This window comes from Amia ocellicauda, chromosome 3 (assembly GCF_036373705.1).
Source record: "Amia ocellicauda isolate fAmiCal2 chromosome 3, fAmiCal2.hap1, whole genome shotgun sequence".
Lineage (NCBI taxonomy): Eukaryota > Metazoa > Chordata > Actinopteri > Amiiformes > Amiidae > Amia > Amia ocellicauda.
This window is the reverse complement of record NC_089852.1, coordinates 45,197,711-45,213,511: the sequence shown is the minus strand read 5'-3', so window position 1 is coordinate 45,213,511 and position 15,801 is coordinate 45,197,711. Positions and strand designations below refer to the sequence as shown.

Sequence of the window (15,801 nt, the reverse complement as noted above, 5' to 3'; positions counted from 1 at the left end):
AATGCCCAAATATTTAAAGCCTGTGAGCTGCGGCCGAATAGAGATATGAGGGGGAAGAGGGGTTATTGTGGCCAAACGATTCAAAGGCATATAAACAGACTTAGACCAATTTATTTTGTATTGTGAGAGTTTACCAAAATGATCAATTAAATGAAGCGCATTAGGGACTGAATCAGAAATATCAGATAGAAACAATAAAATGTCATCAGCATAAAGTGATATATGGTGTTTGGAGCCCTGTACAGTAATGGGGGCTATATTGTTGTTTTGTCTAATAGCTTGTGCCAATGGTTCTAAGGAAATGACAAATAATAATGGTGACAATGGGCAGACCTGTCGAGTACTTCTGCCAAGAGCAAACTGAGGGGATAACATTGACACCGTCTGCACACATGCAGTAGGATTGCTGTATAAAGTGCGGATCATATTGATAAAAGAACGACCGAAACCAAAGCGTTCTAGAACTGCCCATAGATAAATCCATTCCAGGCGATCAATGCTTTAATGCTGTCCCAGTTTCGGCGCTGGGCAGCCTGGAGAATATCTACTCGCTTATTTTGCTTGTCAACAGTGGAGAAAGCAGCGGAAATCTTCTCGGTTTTCTGCAGACGAGCCTGGATAGACTTAACTTCGGTAAAAACTGTTTTAATCTCAGCAGTGATTTCACTTTTTAAACACTCCCTGATGCATTCCACAATACAATCTCTGAGCGAATGAAGCTGCAACTCTGTTAGCCAAGGCAGCACCTGACCCCGTGGATCCGCGCCGCCGGGCTCCATTGCGTTCTGTGCTGGGAACTCAAAGGTAAGTAGCTGCTTTCTGGCTTTCTTACTCTTGGCTTTCATCGTTGGGGAAGGGGTATTCGAGTCCATGGCTGACGAATCCCTTTTCTCTGGTGTCTCCATTGTGTACAGGTAGTAGCAAAGTGTGCCCTTCACTGAAATAATAAGTATATTTTTAATAAATCGGGCGATGAGTGTGGGAGCTCTCAAACTAAGCCACCATCTTGGCTAGAAGCCACCGGAAGTCTCTGTTTACCTTTACTTTTGAAGACTATTCTTCTGTAAACTGTGGCTGTTGAAGGCGAGGTGGGTACCGGGTGTGGACAGGGTATGACTCATATATGCGCCCATCTCCCCCGGCTTCACCTTTTGCTGAACTCTGCCACCGGATCAGCACATGCAATGCGCCTACTCAGTTATTTATAGTTATTTAACTATTTTTCCTGTAGTGTTCAATATTATATATTATTATATAAGTATTATCATTGATTATGACTGCAGCTTGTTTTGGGGGTATTTGCCGCACAGTGTTGTGGAAATGTATACACTGTCTATAAACTGTGCTGTTAATGCCTTTATGTTTGATGAAAAATTCTGCTTTTTGAAGTCTGTGAAGATGGTCCCAAATCATCACTGCTACATTGTTGCATGTTCCCTGTTGCCAGACACGGCACCATTCTCACCACCTTTATCCTTGCTGATAGTGCCGCATTTCTGACAATTTTACTCCTAAGAGTTAAAGTAGCACCAAACTGACACTCTCTGATCATTCAGGCACTTAGGACTGATTTAACACTCTCAGACGCTTTATGCAAACAGGCACTGGTCTCCCTCCTGAGCAGACAGCCCTGGCAGCTTCCCCTTAAGGGCAGACTTGCGGTGCTAGGCACAGTGCACACTGTGGCACCCTAACCCAGGCCTGCTCCTGCTCTGGGCCTGGTCTCTGAGCAGGATCATCCAACATCCTGGGGTCTGTTGGAAGCAGAAGTGTCCACAATACAGTCGGTGAGAGCTCCCTTTACAAGGTCACATTACTCCTACCACTGGCAGACTTTCCAAACTTGGTGCCAGGACAAGGTTCATAGTACAATTTCTGCAGGAGCAGTTTCCATCCACGCCCAAGGTGTACCTGGTGGCCATCTCCGGGTGTCACACCTGGATCGATGGCGAGCCACCTGGGCCACATTTGTTTACTTTGACCTCCCCATGCCCTTTCCCTGCCTGCCTGGCACCTTGATGTACTGCTGGAAGCACTTTCCAAGACTGCATTTGAGCCATTGCAATCAGCTGACCTCAGGTTAGTGTCACTGAAGGCCACATTTCTCCTGGTGATAACATCTGCCAAATGTGTGAGAGAGTTGCATTATCTGTCCTTACACCCCTCATCAGTATGTTTTGCAGGGGATGGGTCCAGGGATATCTCTTTTCTATATGAACAGGCCGGTAGATTTGATGGCTTTTCATCCTCTTCCCTTCTCTTTGGAGGAGGAGAGTTGGCTACACCTGCACCTGCGCAGGCCCTTAGGTTCTACATGAACCACACTAAAGACATTCGGCATGCTGACCAGTTATTTGTGTCTAGGTTGGATGTGACAGGACCGGCTCCCTCTATCGAGTACCTGGTTTTAGCTTTAGTTGAGCCTCAATAGCCCTGCGAGGCACATGCTTCTGGCATTGTATTACCTACCTCCCCTTTGGCCTTGACAGCACATCCTGGAAGGTTCAGCCTCGGATGGAGATAAAGAGAACCTACCAGACTATACCTTCCAGTCGAGCACCCATGAGAGCTGCTCCTGTTATATGAATATGGCACTGTAGAGCAGAACTGACTCAACAAAGCAGATCCAGAGCATGAGAGATTCCCTTAGAGAGAGACAGAGACTGCAAGCAGTACAGGATATGTGGAGAAAGCAGGACAGGGTACAAGCCAGGTGTGGAGTGAGACCATAGCAGCAAGCGGGACTTTGGGCGTAGTGACTTTCTGGCAACAGGGCTGAGTGGAGACATGCTGGAAAGCACAGAGACAGAAAGACTGGAACATAAAAACACCAACAACAGCTTGGATATGGGGAAGGGAATGTATGGCTCTTTAAATTAAGTAAACTGGTTTATTAATAAATATTCTGGATTACACATATCTGTGATAAGAATATGACACAAGTAAATTGAGGCAATATGGTGAAAGGTTAAACCAATTACGAAAGATACAGAACTTGTATACGCACCCACCTACCGACTCCTTCACTTACAGTATCCCCTTCCTGACAGCATGCTGTGGTCCAGCGTGCCCTGTGCGTCGTGATACTCCTGTGATACTAGAGGAAAAGAGGGAGAATTAGAAACAAGATAAAGTAGTCAAGAAGAAGAGATAGAGGATAGAGGATTTTTTGCAGGACACTCACTGACAAATAGCTTACTTTATAATAAACTAAATAACACTTTAACTGCTAATCACAAATTACAAATCAAACCAGGGTGTCTGATTTATCACTACAAAGCTTGTAACCATATGCAGGGTTTTATCTGACTGGACTTTTAATGTTGTTTAGTTGTTTTGTTAGTCTAAAACACTGAAAATGTCCAATATAACAATACAGAGACCACATATAATGAATTTACAGTAACGTTTGATTGTCAAATGTAAGAACATAGAACATAAGAAAGTTTACAAACGACAGGAGGCCATTCGACCCATCGTGCTTGTTTGGTGTCCATTAATAAGTTAGTGATCAAAGGGTCATATCCAGTTTATTTTTAAATGTTCCCAAATTTTCAGCTTCAACCACACTATACCATATACCAAAGTGGATATTTCATATAGCAGAGAAAAACAAATCGTATAACAAAGGGGATATATCATATACCAGAAAAAATATGTCACGTTGCACAAAAAATATATACCAAAGTGACGTGGTGGAGATGTTGGGTTGGACATGCACAGTGTGCCCAGTTGGTTAGAGATGAGAGCGGATCCTTCATAGGGTCACAGGCATTAGAGCCGAATGACGGAGAAATCCATGTGGACATTCATGTGCAGACATTAACCAAGATACAATTCATGAAGCCTACATTAAAGTTTACAAGTGTACACTCTGAGGCTTGTGTATATGTTGCTCGCTATGTTTTATTGTATGCTGTATTTTATTATTAATAGGCTATGCTTTTATCATGTTGGTGTTTTCAGAAGAAGGGTCATTATTTCCTAAGGTGGCAGACTCAAAATCTTACTCACAGTAAATGAGGGTGTAGGCCTAGTCCCTGAACCCTAAACCATGATACTGACATGCCATTCTATTGCAGACAAACTATTGTTACTTCAATCAGACTATATCTAGTTAACTATAGTATATTAACTCATGGAAACATCTTTGGGTGATCCACTGCTGGGTGATATATTTAATATAATTAAAAAATGAAAAAAAAAAAAAAATGAATGGCCCCTCATAGTGGCATAGTCAGCCATTTTGGTTACCAGTGTCTTGACCACCCGCCGGTGCCACCATCTGGGACATAAGGTTTCTGGGACAGGTAGTTATAATATAATTTCATTTAAGATACTTAAGATATATATATATATATATATTATTTTCTTGCTAATACAATCATATTTTTTTTAATGAGTATATGAGTTTAAGTATTTTATTGGCAACTGTCAGGGCATGTACTAAACAATTAGAAACACACAGGAGACCAATATGCATACAGATCTACAAGGTACCTCCCGTCACCACCTTGGGGTGCAAACAGTGACATCATTTATAATACTGTATCTGTCGCAGCATATAAATATGATTCACTCATCTGAGTAGAACAAAATACCACATAAAGTGCTTTTATTATAGAACAGGACAAACAGATGTCTCAAGTCCTGATGCTTATAAGTTTATCATTATATTTATATGTGGTGAGTATTATTATTTTCATTCTCTTACTGTTATTTGGTGTCTGTATATGTTGGTTGCCTAAAACATTGTAATTAAGCATATAACTAATTACTATTTTTATCACTGATTGAGTGTTAAAATAATTTTCTAGAAATACACAGTAGAGAAAATAAAGACTTACCTTTATAATGTATGCTGTACTTGAGACGTTTATGTAGTCTGCATGCCATCAAATCGATAACTAAGAAATTGGCTGGAAATACATTATAATAAGACATTACAGGAAGACTCAACATTTGAATACTGATCTGTATATTTAGCACTTAAATATTGGGTAAAACTTGTAACCTTATCACATCAGAACTAAATTAACTTGTATCAGTAAACTTGAGTTTTTTTTTTTTTTTGCAGCCAATGAATTGTTGTGTCTAGGTTGGATGTTATAATTATGCAAAAGAGACATACTTGTATGCTGGGTTCATAGACTGTACATACAATGCAGTACACCGTACACTTATGTACACTTATTTTTAGTGGCTGAATTGTTTTTGCAAAGAAATACTTGGGCATTCCAGTGAAAGATCAATGTCCATTGCACATGTGCCCATATCGTATTCTCGTGTTAATATTAAATTAAAATTAAGGTAATGACTTTTTTAATTACAGATGAGAGCTTGAAGACTGAAACCTGCCCATGAGCTCCCCAAATTCAACACTTCCTCTGAATGCTACGTTTGTTCGGCCTCAGTTCTTTTATATTAGTGGCTTATCTAATCTACCAAATGCAAAGTATTACTATATTTTCTTGTGTTTCGTTTATGTGGTAACTATATTAGGTAATTCCTTCATCCTGTTCATTATATACATGGAGCGTAGCCTTCACACCCCTAAGTATGTTGCCGTTTTTAATTTAGCTATAGTTGATGTTTGTAGCAGCACAGCAATTATACCAAAGTTAATTGACACTTTCCTCTTTGATTCTCAGTTCATCAGATATGAAGCTTGCTTGGCCAATATGTGTTTTGTACTTTTCTTCTCCTCCTTGCAGTCACTGATTCTTGTTGTACTAGCCTATGACAGGTTTGTTGCTATATGCTTTCCACTGAGATATCACAACATTATCACCAATACTTCGATGGTTGTGATTTTAGCAGTAATGTGGGCTATCACAGCACTATTAGCAATTACAACCACACTTTTATTTACCAGATTGTCCTTTTGTATATCTATAGTGATAAACAGCTATTTTTGTGATTATGGACCTGCAATTAATCTGGCTTGTAATGATAATTCTCCAACTTTCATAATGGGAATATTTGGAACAACAATATTTTTTGTGGCCCCAGTTGCAGTGATTGCGTTATCTTATGTATGTATAATATTTGCTTTGTTAAAAATTGCAACACTGGAGGGACGTTTGAAAGCCATGCAAACCTGCACCTCTCACCTAATTTTGGTGGCAATTTTTTATCTTCCAATTTGTGCCACTTGTATTGCCACATTGAGCTTCACCATTCATCCAAATGCCAGGATAATTAATACATCCTTGGCTTGTGTCATTCCACCAATGCTGAACCCTATCATTTATTCTTTAAAAACAGAGGAAATCATGTCAGCAATAAAAAAGCTTTACAGAAAAAGGAACAAGCTAAATTTGCATGGAACAGACAAATAACTTGAGATAATAAGACTTACGTAAGTAGAATGTGATTTAAAAATAAATGAGTGAACATAAAATCACTGGTAATATTAACTGGAAGAGAAAATGAGGATTAACACTGAATGATGTCTATTGGGAAGAAGTAATTACTATGCAAAATGTAGAATGTGAGAAAATATGTGCAATAATGTGGGCGTATGCAGAATGTGGTTTTAAATCAAATTAGTGAAGTTAAAATGGTTTTAGTCTGGTAATACACACTGAAAGAGAAAGGGAGAATGAACACTGATTGATTGTGGTGAACTAATTCCTGAGCAAATGTTGTGTTTCATGTACTGAAGACAGGCCCACGGTGTCAGAATGCCAGTTTATTTCTTACAGCACTATAATGAGGCTGTGCCAGGTGTGTGACAGTTAATCTGCCCCCTGTTGGCTGACCGCTCCAGACTAGAGAGCTTAGGGGGTGTTGATATGTTTTTTTTTTTTTCTGCTGTATTTCCATCATTTGGTGTCAAGTCATAGTAATGCCACAATAAACGGAAAAAAGAAATGTATAAGTGCAATGCAAAATAAACTTGAAATTATTTATACCTTTTCATTGCTGTACGAAGCAAATTATTTTGTGATGTAAGATGTTTGCTAGAAGTTTGATCCAACGTACTAACAAAATAGGTTTGAGATTGTATTATAAGATTTATTATGTTTATAATCCCATCTGTTTCTTAATATTGCTAGTTCCCTCATTAAGCAGCAGGTAGAAGAGTAGGGGTAGATTCAACAGCAGAGATTGAACGTCTGTAAAGGGGGTCTAGTCCCTTAGAGTGCATGCAGACGTTTCTGTCACGGTCCATGGGGCAGGGGGATTCATAAAGCTCGTGGGAGAAGGAGATGATGGCGAGCAGGTGTATGGTGAGTAATCAGAGTGGTGTTGTGAGATTGAATGAGTGACTGATTGAAGCTGGGAGAGGTGACTGGTATGGAGAGGGCAATGACGACCTCAGGTGGGGACTTGTGGAAGTGCATGATACTGCGGTTGTTACACTTTCTCAGTGGTGTCTGATTTAAATACAGCTTTCTGATTCAGGCAAATGGAAACATACATGTTGTTGATGCTGGGCTACTTCGCAAAGAGGTGATGTTACACTGCAATTCTGACTCCATCAAGACACACACTCACATACAAACTCACTTGTTTGTCCTGTCTCGTGTGGAAACTCGTTCTACAGGTAATTCTGCCCCCTGTTGACAGTAATGCAGAGTGTCACAGAGGCTTCCCATAAACGGCTCTATCCTGCTGCCACAGATACATGTACAAATGACACACTGTGAGAAGGAGATGGAGTGGGTAAAGGAACAGAAATATATGTAAAATGATTGATAAGAGTTACTAAACTGGATGGAAGAACCGAAGCAGGAAAAACAGTAGAGACTTCAGGGGAAGTAGGTGTAGAATTAGCAATTGAATGCAAGGAAACAGAAGGCATAGCAGGAATGGTAAATATAAGTGGCTCTTGACATTTTTAATTATTATCGTTAATGAATGCAGTATTTGCACTTTATTGGGCTTTATATTTATATGTATATATCCACCTGTCAGGGAGGCAGACAAGGGATGCCAGGCCTTTTGACAATCTGGTCCAGGGTTGACTCGATCAGCCTAAGCATTCTTTCATGGTCCCCTAGCATTGGACCCTGCTTGACTAAAGTGGAATTAAGCTCCAGTAGCTTCGATGTATCCATGGAAAAAGGTGAAGTTTTCTGTCAGGGAGGCAGCCAAGGGATGCAGACCCAGGTGCGGAGCACAGTAGAAACCAGTGGTCAGCCAGGAGGTCTTGGGCTGGCAAACAGGTATGTAGGGGAAGGCCAGAATCAAGGTAGGTTAAATAGGCATAGGCTCACTGATCAGACGAACCAGCCAAGACAGACAATCCAAAAGTGAGGGTAGAATAAGACAAGCCAAGGTCGAGAGCAAAAGGATCTATCACTAGTTAAATGCTCAGCCTTGCAGGCACAAAAGGCAAGACAAAACTTTGCAATTAAGGAGTGTCACAAAGTGTTATATATACAAAGAGGAATGACCAAGGAGATGGTTTTTATACAGATTCGCTATTTCAGAAACTTTCTCTGTATTGAATTAAATTAAAATTAAAGTTAGCATGCATTCGTCACCATGCATACAGTTTATTGTGAATATGCTTTGTATGAGTGGATTGTTTTTCATTCATTTTGCGGCCTATTTTTTACTTTTATTCATGTAAAAAAATTGTCAGATATAGAATCGGTGATATGTAAAACCCTTAATGAATATAGGCTAGCATTGATTATGAATTGATTAGACTAACATTGACCCTATAAGCATAGTCATTGATTATGAATGTGACTTGATTTGGGAGTATTTGCTGTGCAGTAGTGGGGATATCAGTAAACTGTCGAACGATCTCGGGTGCTGTTAATGCCATTTTGGTTTGATGGAAAATTCGGCTGGTCCCAAATCATCACTACTACATTGTTGCATGTTCCCTGTTACCAGACACCGCACCATTCTCACCACCTCTATCCTTGCTGATAGTGCCGCATTTCTGACAATGGCGGAAGAAACTGCATTCCAAATATTCAATTTCTGTCCAATCTATATCATCACAATAACTCTTCATTATCATACTAATATATCATATTAACACATTTCCTTTCACAGAAGGTGCGCTCATTAGTCTTCTCATTGCTGCCATCTCCCAACTCCTAACTAGTTAGGGGACCTCGTGGTCGAGTTAGGAGTACTTTTAATTCTAAAGAATATTTATGATTAGCTTTTACTCCTAAGAGTAAAAGTAGCACCAAACTGACATCACTCTCAAATAATTCAGGCACTTAGGACTGATTTAACAGTCTCAGACGCTTTATGCAAACAGGCACTGGTCTCCCTCCTGAGTGGACAGCCCTGACAGCTTCCCCTTAAGGGCAGACCTGCGATGCCAGGCACAGTGTACACTGTGGCACCTTAACCCAGGCCTGCTCCAGCTCTGGGCCTGGTCTCTGAGCAGGATCATCCAACATCCTGGGGTCTGTTGGAAGCGGAAGTGTCCACTATACAGTCGGTGAAAGCTCCCTTTACAAGGTCACAGTACTCCTACCACTTTCAGACTTTCCAAACTTGGTGCCAGGACAAGGTTCATTGTGCAATTTCTGCAGGAGCAGTGTCCATCCACGCCCAAGGTGTACCTGGTGGCCATCTCCGGGTGTCACGCCTGGATCGATGGTGAGCCACCTGGGCCCCATTTGTTTACTTTGACCTCCCCATGCCCTTTCCCTGCCTGCCTGGCAACTTGACTGCATTGATTGAAGACTGTATTTGAGCCATTGCAATCAGCTGACCTCAGGTTTAGTGTCACTGAAGGCCACATTTCTCCTGGTGATAACATCTGCCAAATGTGTGAGAGAGTTGCATTATCTGTCCTTACACCCCTCATGGGTATGTTTTGCAGGGGGATGGTTCCACGGATATCTCCCTTCTATGTGAATAGGCCGGTAGATTTGATGGCTTTTCATCCTCTTCCCTTCTCTTTGGAGGAGGAGAGTTGGCTACACCTGCACCGGCGCAGGCCTTTAGGTTCTACATGAACCACACTAAAGACATTCGGTATGCTGACCAGTTTTTGTGTCTATGGAGAGCGGATACAGGGCCAGGTGCTTTCCAAACAGTGCCTCTTGCACTGGATCGTGGACACAATCTCCATGGCCTACAAGTCAGCAGGAACCCTGTTGCCTGAATGTCACCGCCTATGGGGTGTGTAGGGGCGACACACTCATGACCACGCCACCTCTTGTTTGACGAGAGAGGACCTCGTTCACCCCCGTCAATTCTCTCCCCGGGCAGGCTCGACCAGACCCCAGAACACCACCACACGGAAGGCAAGTTCACAAAAAAGTAACAATTTATTATATATAGCTAGAACAGGGCATGAAGACTGTACTAGCTCAGAACCCTAGGAAGTTGGCATCTCAAATTCTAAAACCTATATTAAAATGCCTTTAATAAAAATGGGCACAAAACACTAAAAACCCTACCCAGAATAACAAAGAAAATAAAATAAAGAAAAGACTAAGTAGAATAAATAAAAACCAATTTCCTAGTATAAAACACAGAAAGCGATGTCAAAGTTTTACAGTCTCTTCTGTTCACAATAGGTGACACCACACGGAAGAATCCCCCTTCCTCTCGGAGAAAACACAAGTCTCTTTGCAGCTGGGTTGGAACCCCGTCGGCCAACTGGGACCCCAACAACTGCAGGTAGGAACAAGTATTAGGAAATCTCAGATTGCACGAATTCAAATGTAATTAATGAATGTCTTTTCTTCTATACCGCAGTCACCCGTCTGCATCACAACGACCGAAAAATAAATCACAGCAGGTAAGTCTCTAGCCCCAGGACAGGGAACACTCTCCACAAAGTAAAACAGAGGAAATCTCAACAAAGCCTTAATAAAGAAAGTTCAACCTCCGCAACGTGTGGCTTCTCTTTTCTAATTATTCATAAAGAATTACCACCGGGTACTTAACGCTCCGTTGCATGCGCTGTCATCTCCAGCAATCCAATGTCTGTTGCTTCCAAAGCTTTCTTTTGTAATCCGTGCTTGGAGAAATCTTCAACGTTCACTGCTTTCCCAGTCTTCACTCACTCTGCCGGTTGCTTCACTCCAGCACTACTGCTTGGTTCCCCTCTCCACCAGATGTCCTGCTCAGTAGTCCATTGCTCTCTCTGCCAAATGACCATTTCCCTGGGCTTAAATACTAAATAGAGGGATAGGGGCACAGGTAAAAGGGCCAATGAGAAAACGTGCAGGTTAGTCCGTGTGGGAATGTGATCCGGCTTAATCAATTTACCCAATAATTAACCCAAATAACAAATTAACCATAAATATAGAAACAATAAGGAAGTCAAAAAAACATACTAAATAAATAAAACCATAGTGAAAAATGAACACAGTGCGCAAAACAATAACCAAGTGAAAAAAAATGATAATATGTAAATAAATAATAAGTGATCAATTAATGCTAATGGCCAGTCACGCCCCGCCCGTGACATGAACACTGGTGGCACACTTGACTCGAGGGGTGATCTCGTTCTGGGACCTTTTTCAAGGTGCCCCATTGACTGACATGTGTTCGGCTGTGAGCTTGGCCTCACCACACGCTTTTGTACAATTCTATAGGTTGGATACGACAGGACCGGCTCCCTCTATCGGGCACCTGGTTTTGGCTTTAGTTGAGCCTCAATAGCCCTGCGAGGCACATGCTCCTGGCATTGTATTACCTACCTCCCCTTTGGCCTTGACAGCACATCCTGGAAGATTCAGCCTCGGATGGAGATAAAGAGAACCTACCAGACTATACCTTCCAGTCGAGCACCCAAGGGAGCTGCTCCTGTTATGTGAATATGGCACTGTAGAGCAGAATTGACTCAACAAAGCAGATCCAGAGCATGAGAGATTCCCTTAGAGAGAGACAGTAAGTGCAAGCAGGGCAGGAGATGTGGAGAAAGCAGGACAGGGGACAAGCAAGGTGTGGAGTGAGACCATAGCAGCAAGCTGGACTTTGGGCGCAGTGACTTTCTGGCAACAGGGCTGAGTGGAGACATACTGGAAAGCACAGAGACAGAAAGACTGGAATATAAAAACACCAACAACAGCTTGGATATGGGGAAGGGAATGTATGGCTCTTTAAATTAAGTAAACTGGTTTATTAATAAATATTCTGGATTACACAGATCTGTGATGAGAATATGACACAAGTAAATTGAGGCAATATGGTGAAAGGTTAAACCAATTACGAAAGATACAGAACTTGTATATGCACCCACCTACCGACTCCTTCTCTTACAGTATCCCCTTCCTGACAGCATGCTGTGGTCCAGCGTGCCCTGTGCGTCGTGATACTCCTGTGATACTAGAGGAAAAGAGGGAGAATTAGAAACAACATAAAGTAGTCAAGAAGAAGAGATAGAGAAACCAAAGAACGGTGTTACCTGCATTCAGGTCTGCTTCACCCTTCATCCACACTTCGCACTTTTGAAGAGGAAGAAGACTACTGCACTTTGCACTTTTGAAGCGGAGCTCTATTGCATCAAGGACCGTGATAAGTGTTCTTCGAGACTCTGGGTTTTGGGGGGCAAGGAATTGTCGGGTATATAGTATAGTAGGAGGGTAGTTTTAGATTAGTTTTAGCCCATTTTCTCTTAACCCTTTGAGCAGTATGTTCTAAAATGCTCTGCTGTGACTCAGGAAGTGACTGGTTTTCAACGTGCTTAAAATTCGATTCCTGCAGCTTACAAGCATCTCTTATTCATCCCAGAGGGAAACAGGGGAAACAGATGTATTTTACTTTTAATATCTGTATTGAGTCTGAACACTGAGGGAAAAATCACAAAAAAATAAATGCTTATTACAGTTAAATAACTATTATTTACATTTCAGACCATTTCACCAACGATGACAAGAATGTTTGAGAGTGAGTTCCCTTTTAATTATATTTAAAAAATATAGCACTGGAAACACTTGTTTTTCATTCCATAAAAGCACTTCAAAGTTTCAATGTGTGAGAGAGAGAAAGAGAGTGAGATTTTTTCAATGGGAAATTATCGTTTGACAATATACATTTTAGCTGGCATTTTGTTTGTATTTTTTTCCTATGTTATAGATCTATGTAGGATGTAAATTAAATAGATGAAAATTATCTCCATATTTAGATATGTATCTTGCAGTATGAAATGGAATTCCTGCATATTGCAACCAGGTAGTGCCATGACTCACAGTCTTAGTTTTAGTCGTGTTTTTTGAGCATATAAGTAGAATGGGGTGCTCCATGGGCGTTTCCAGTTATTTTATGGCATGTTACGTCACTTGTTTATTATACCTACGTCATTTCCGGACGGAAGTGTACAACCATAGCGCCCTAACCCCCCACGATGACCCCGATGACCCCGATGACCTCCCTGATCCTACTGTCCTTCTCTCTCCCCTAGCCCCCCTCCCTCCACCCACGCTGATGAGTTCTGCAGGCCTTTGTTCTTGCCGGAGAGTGTGAATGTTCAGAGTGTGAATGTTTCAGGTCCTAGGGGGTTGTGACCACCCCTATTAAATTAGAATAGTTTCATTGTTTCAGTAATAGTTAGCTCTCTCTCTCTCTCTCTCTCTCTCTCTCTCTATTTATCTTGTAGTGAATTCATTCTTTTTTTAGTTAAACACCTTCTAGTAAAGGCCTTATAACTGTCTTAAAAGTTCATAAGATTTAAACTTAAGATATTGTTCAATTTCTTAACAGTCCCTTATCCTGGCTTACAAATGTTATGATATACCACATTATTTTCTTACATTCGTAATGTGTGAGTGGGTTGGGGATTTAATGCTAATAGTCCCCTAGAGACTTAGTCGCTGCCATAAAACCTTTTTTTTTTTTTTTGACCAAAAGGTTTATTACTAATGGCCGATACCAGGGCATCAAGCCAGGGAGGCGCCAGCTTACACTTTATTTGAAATTTGCCGCTGAGAGAAAGAGTGAGAGTTGATTGGTGGGGGGGTGTAGGGATGTGAGTGGGTTGGGGGGGGTTATGCTAATAGTCCCCTAGAGACAGGGGCTGCCCGCTTGTTGAAATCAAAATAGTCTAATCCTTCTAACCGATATAATTTATCAAACGTGTATCAAAAGTCCAAATAACTCTTTTGTTTGATCTAAACGCTTTCTGATTAGTTGCTACACATTTTGATACCAAACACGCCTGTGTTACATCAATAACCTGAGCTGGACCAGGAAGTCATTTTAAACATCCCCAGGCTTAGATAAAGCTGGGTTAGGTTCCCTAAAACAGTGAACAGAAATACAACAGTTAGCTAGAAGTCTGGTGTATATAGTATTATAGTCCTTTTCTTTGAACTTGGGTTAATTGCTAGCTCGAATAAACTGTTGAAATAGTCTTAGATCCAGTTTCTATAGGTCAAGCTGTTTTATTTAATTAATTTTAAACTTTTTTTTTACTTAGTCGCTGACATGACATTTATCGCGCTCATTTGAATTATGCCGCTGAGAGTGCTGATTGGTTGTGGGGTGTGTTTAACAAGGCGACTGAAGGTCTGGGGGGTGTCCCAGAAAATTGACCCCCACCCCAGATTCATAGGCATAAATATGTGGTTAGGTCTCTGTTTTCATCCGCATCATCCGCACCTCCCGAGTGAAGTGAAGTGAAGACCTCTGCTACTGAAGAACTACAATGGCCGGAAACAGCATCACAGACTTCGATTTTGAATTGTTTGGTAAGTCTTCAGATTCCTTTCATTGTTACGGTCTGTGTTATACACATGTTTTGTAAATAAGGCTATAACCTCTGTTTTAAGAACTGTAACCTTATTTTACAGACAGTCAACAATCTTTAATACCCAACGCGGAGGCCATAATTTGTAACAGCTCTGTGATAAACAAAGGTAAGCTTTAATTGTTTGTATAGGAGCTCGTGTTTGTGTGTGTGTGTGTGTGTGTGTGTGTGTGTGTGTGTGTGTGTGCGCGCCCGTGCGTTGGTGTGTGTTACTGTGTTTGTGCTTTAAGTTAGCTGTTATATATATATGTTTGTTAATGTTTTGATTTAATTACACAGAGGCTGCCGAAAGGATCAATGTTATCGAGATACCAAGAGAAGCTACCGTACCTATACGAGAGATCTACAGACTACGTAAGAACTAAATTATCTTACATCACATTATCGGTACTTATTTGTACCCATTTATACAGCGGTGTCTTTCATAGTTGAATTATATGTGAATTACATTGCTCAAGGGACCAACGGTAATTTTTAAAATGTATTATTTTTTAACAGCTGTAAGAAACGTGGTCCTAGACAACGAGAGACCATCCACTTTCAGAATGTGTTTGATTTTACCAACAAAAACAAAAGAAAAGACTATTTGCTGAGGGTCAGTAATGTCCTTCAAACTTTAAGTCTTAAAAGGGGTTTGTTTGTTTGTTTGTTTTGTGGGTGGGAGGGTGTGTTAAGTCTGTTTCGTGGATAGGTTGGGGGAGAGTCTTGTAGATGACATGCTGCGGCATGTAGTTGTTTGACTAGTTTCAGAATAGTCTTAGCATTGCTCATTTTGTTTTAAGTTTGCCTTAAATTGACATTAGCATTGTCTGTAGTTTGCCTAAATTGAAGTCAATTCAGTTCAGCAGCTGAGTTGGTGAAAGTAAACAGGTTGTAGAAGGGAGTTTCTGTCTAGGACTAGCAGGAATTCTGTTGCAGAAGGAGCCAGGTGGGGCTAGTTAGGTGTGAATTGGGGGTAGGTAGACAAAAGCTACTTAAAGCAGCTGTTGAGACCAGAGGTAAACAGAAGTATTTACAAGTTGCCACAGAGAGAGACCGGAGAGTACAGGTGAGAGGTAGCCACCTTGTTGTTTGACTAGTTTCAGAATAGTCTTCGCATTACTCATTTTGTT

The 15,801-nt window shown here is 41.1% G+C and overlaps 1 protein-coding gene across 1 annotated transcript; it reads left to right on the top strand.

The window, feature by feature from the left end:
* Window positions 1-5,360: 5,360 nt before the first annotated feature.
* LOC136747175 (olfactory receptor 1E16-like) lies at window positions 5,361-6,341 on the top strand. The gene has a single exon (XM_066700131.1). The coding sequence runs from the start codon at window positions 5,361-5,363 to the stop codon at window positions 6,339-6,341; it is 981 nt and encodes a 326-aa protein (XP_066556228.1).
* Window positions 6,342-15,801: the final 9,460 nt, after the last annotated feature.

Excerpts from the sequence above, each read along its gene's own strand:
- LOC136747175 (XM_066700131.1), top strand. The coding sequence starts at position 5,361 with ATGAGCTCCCCAAATTCAACACTTCCTCTGAATGCTACGTTTGTTCGG.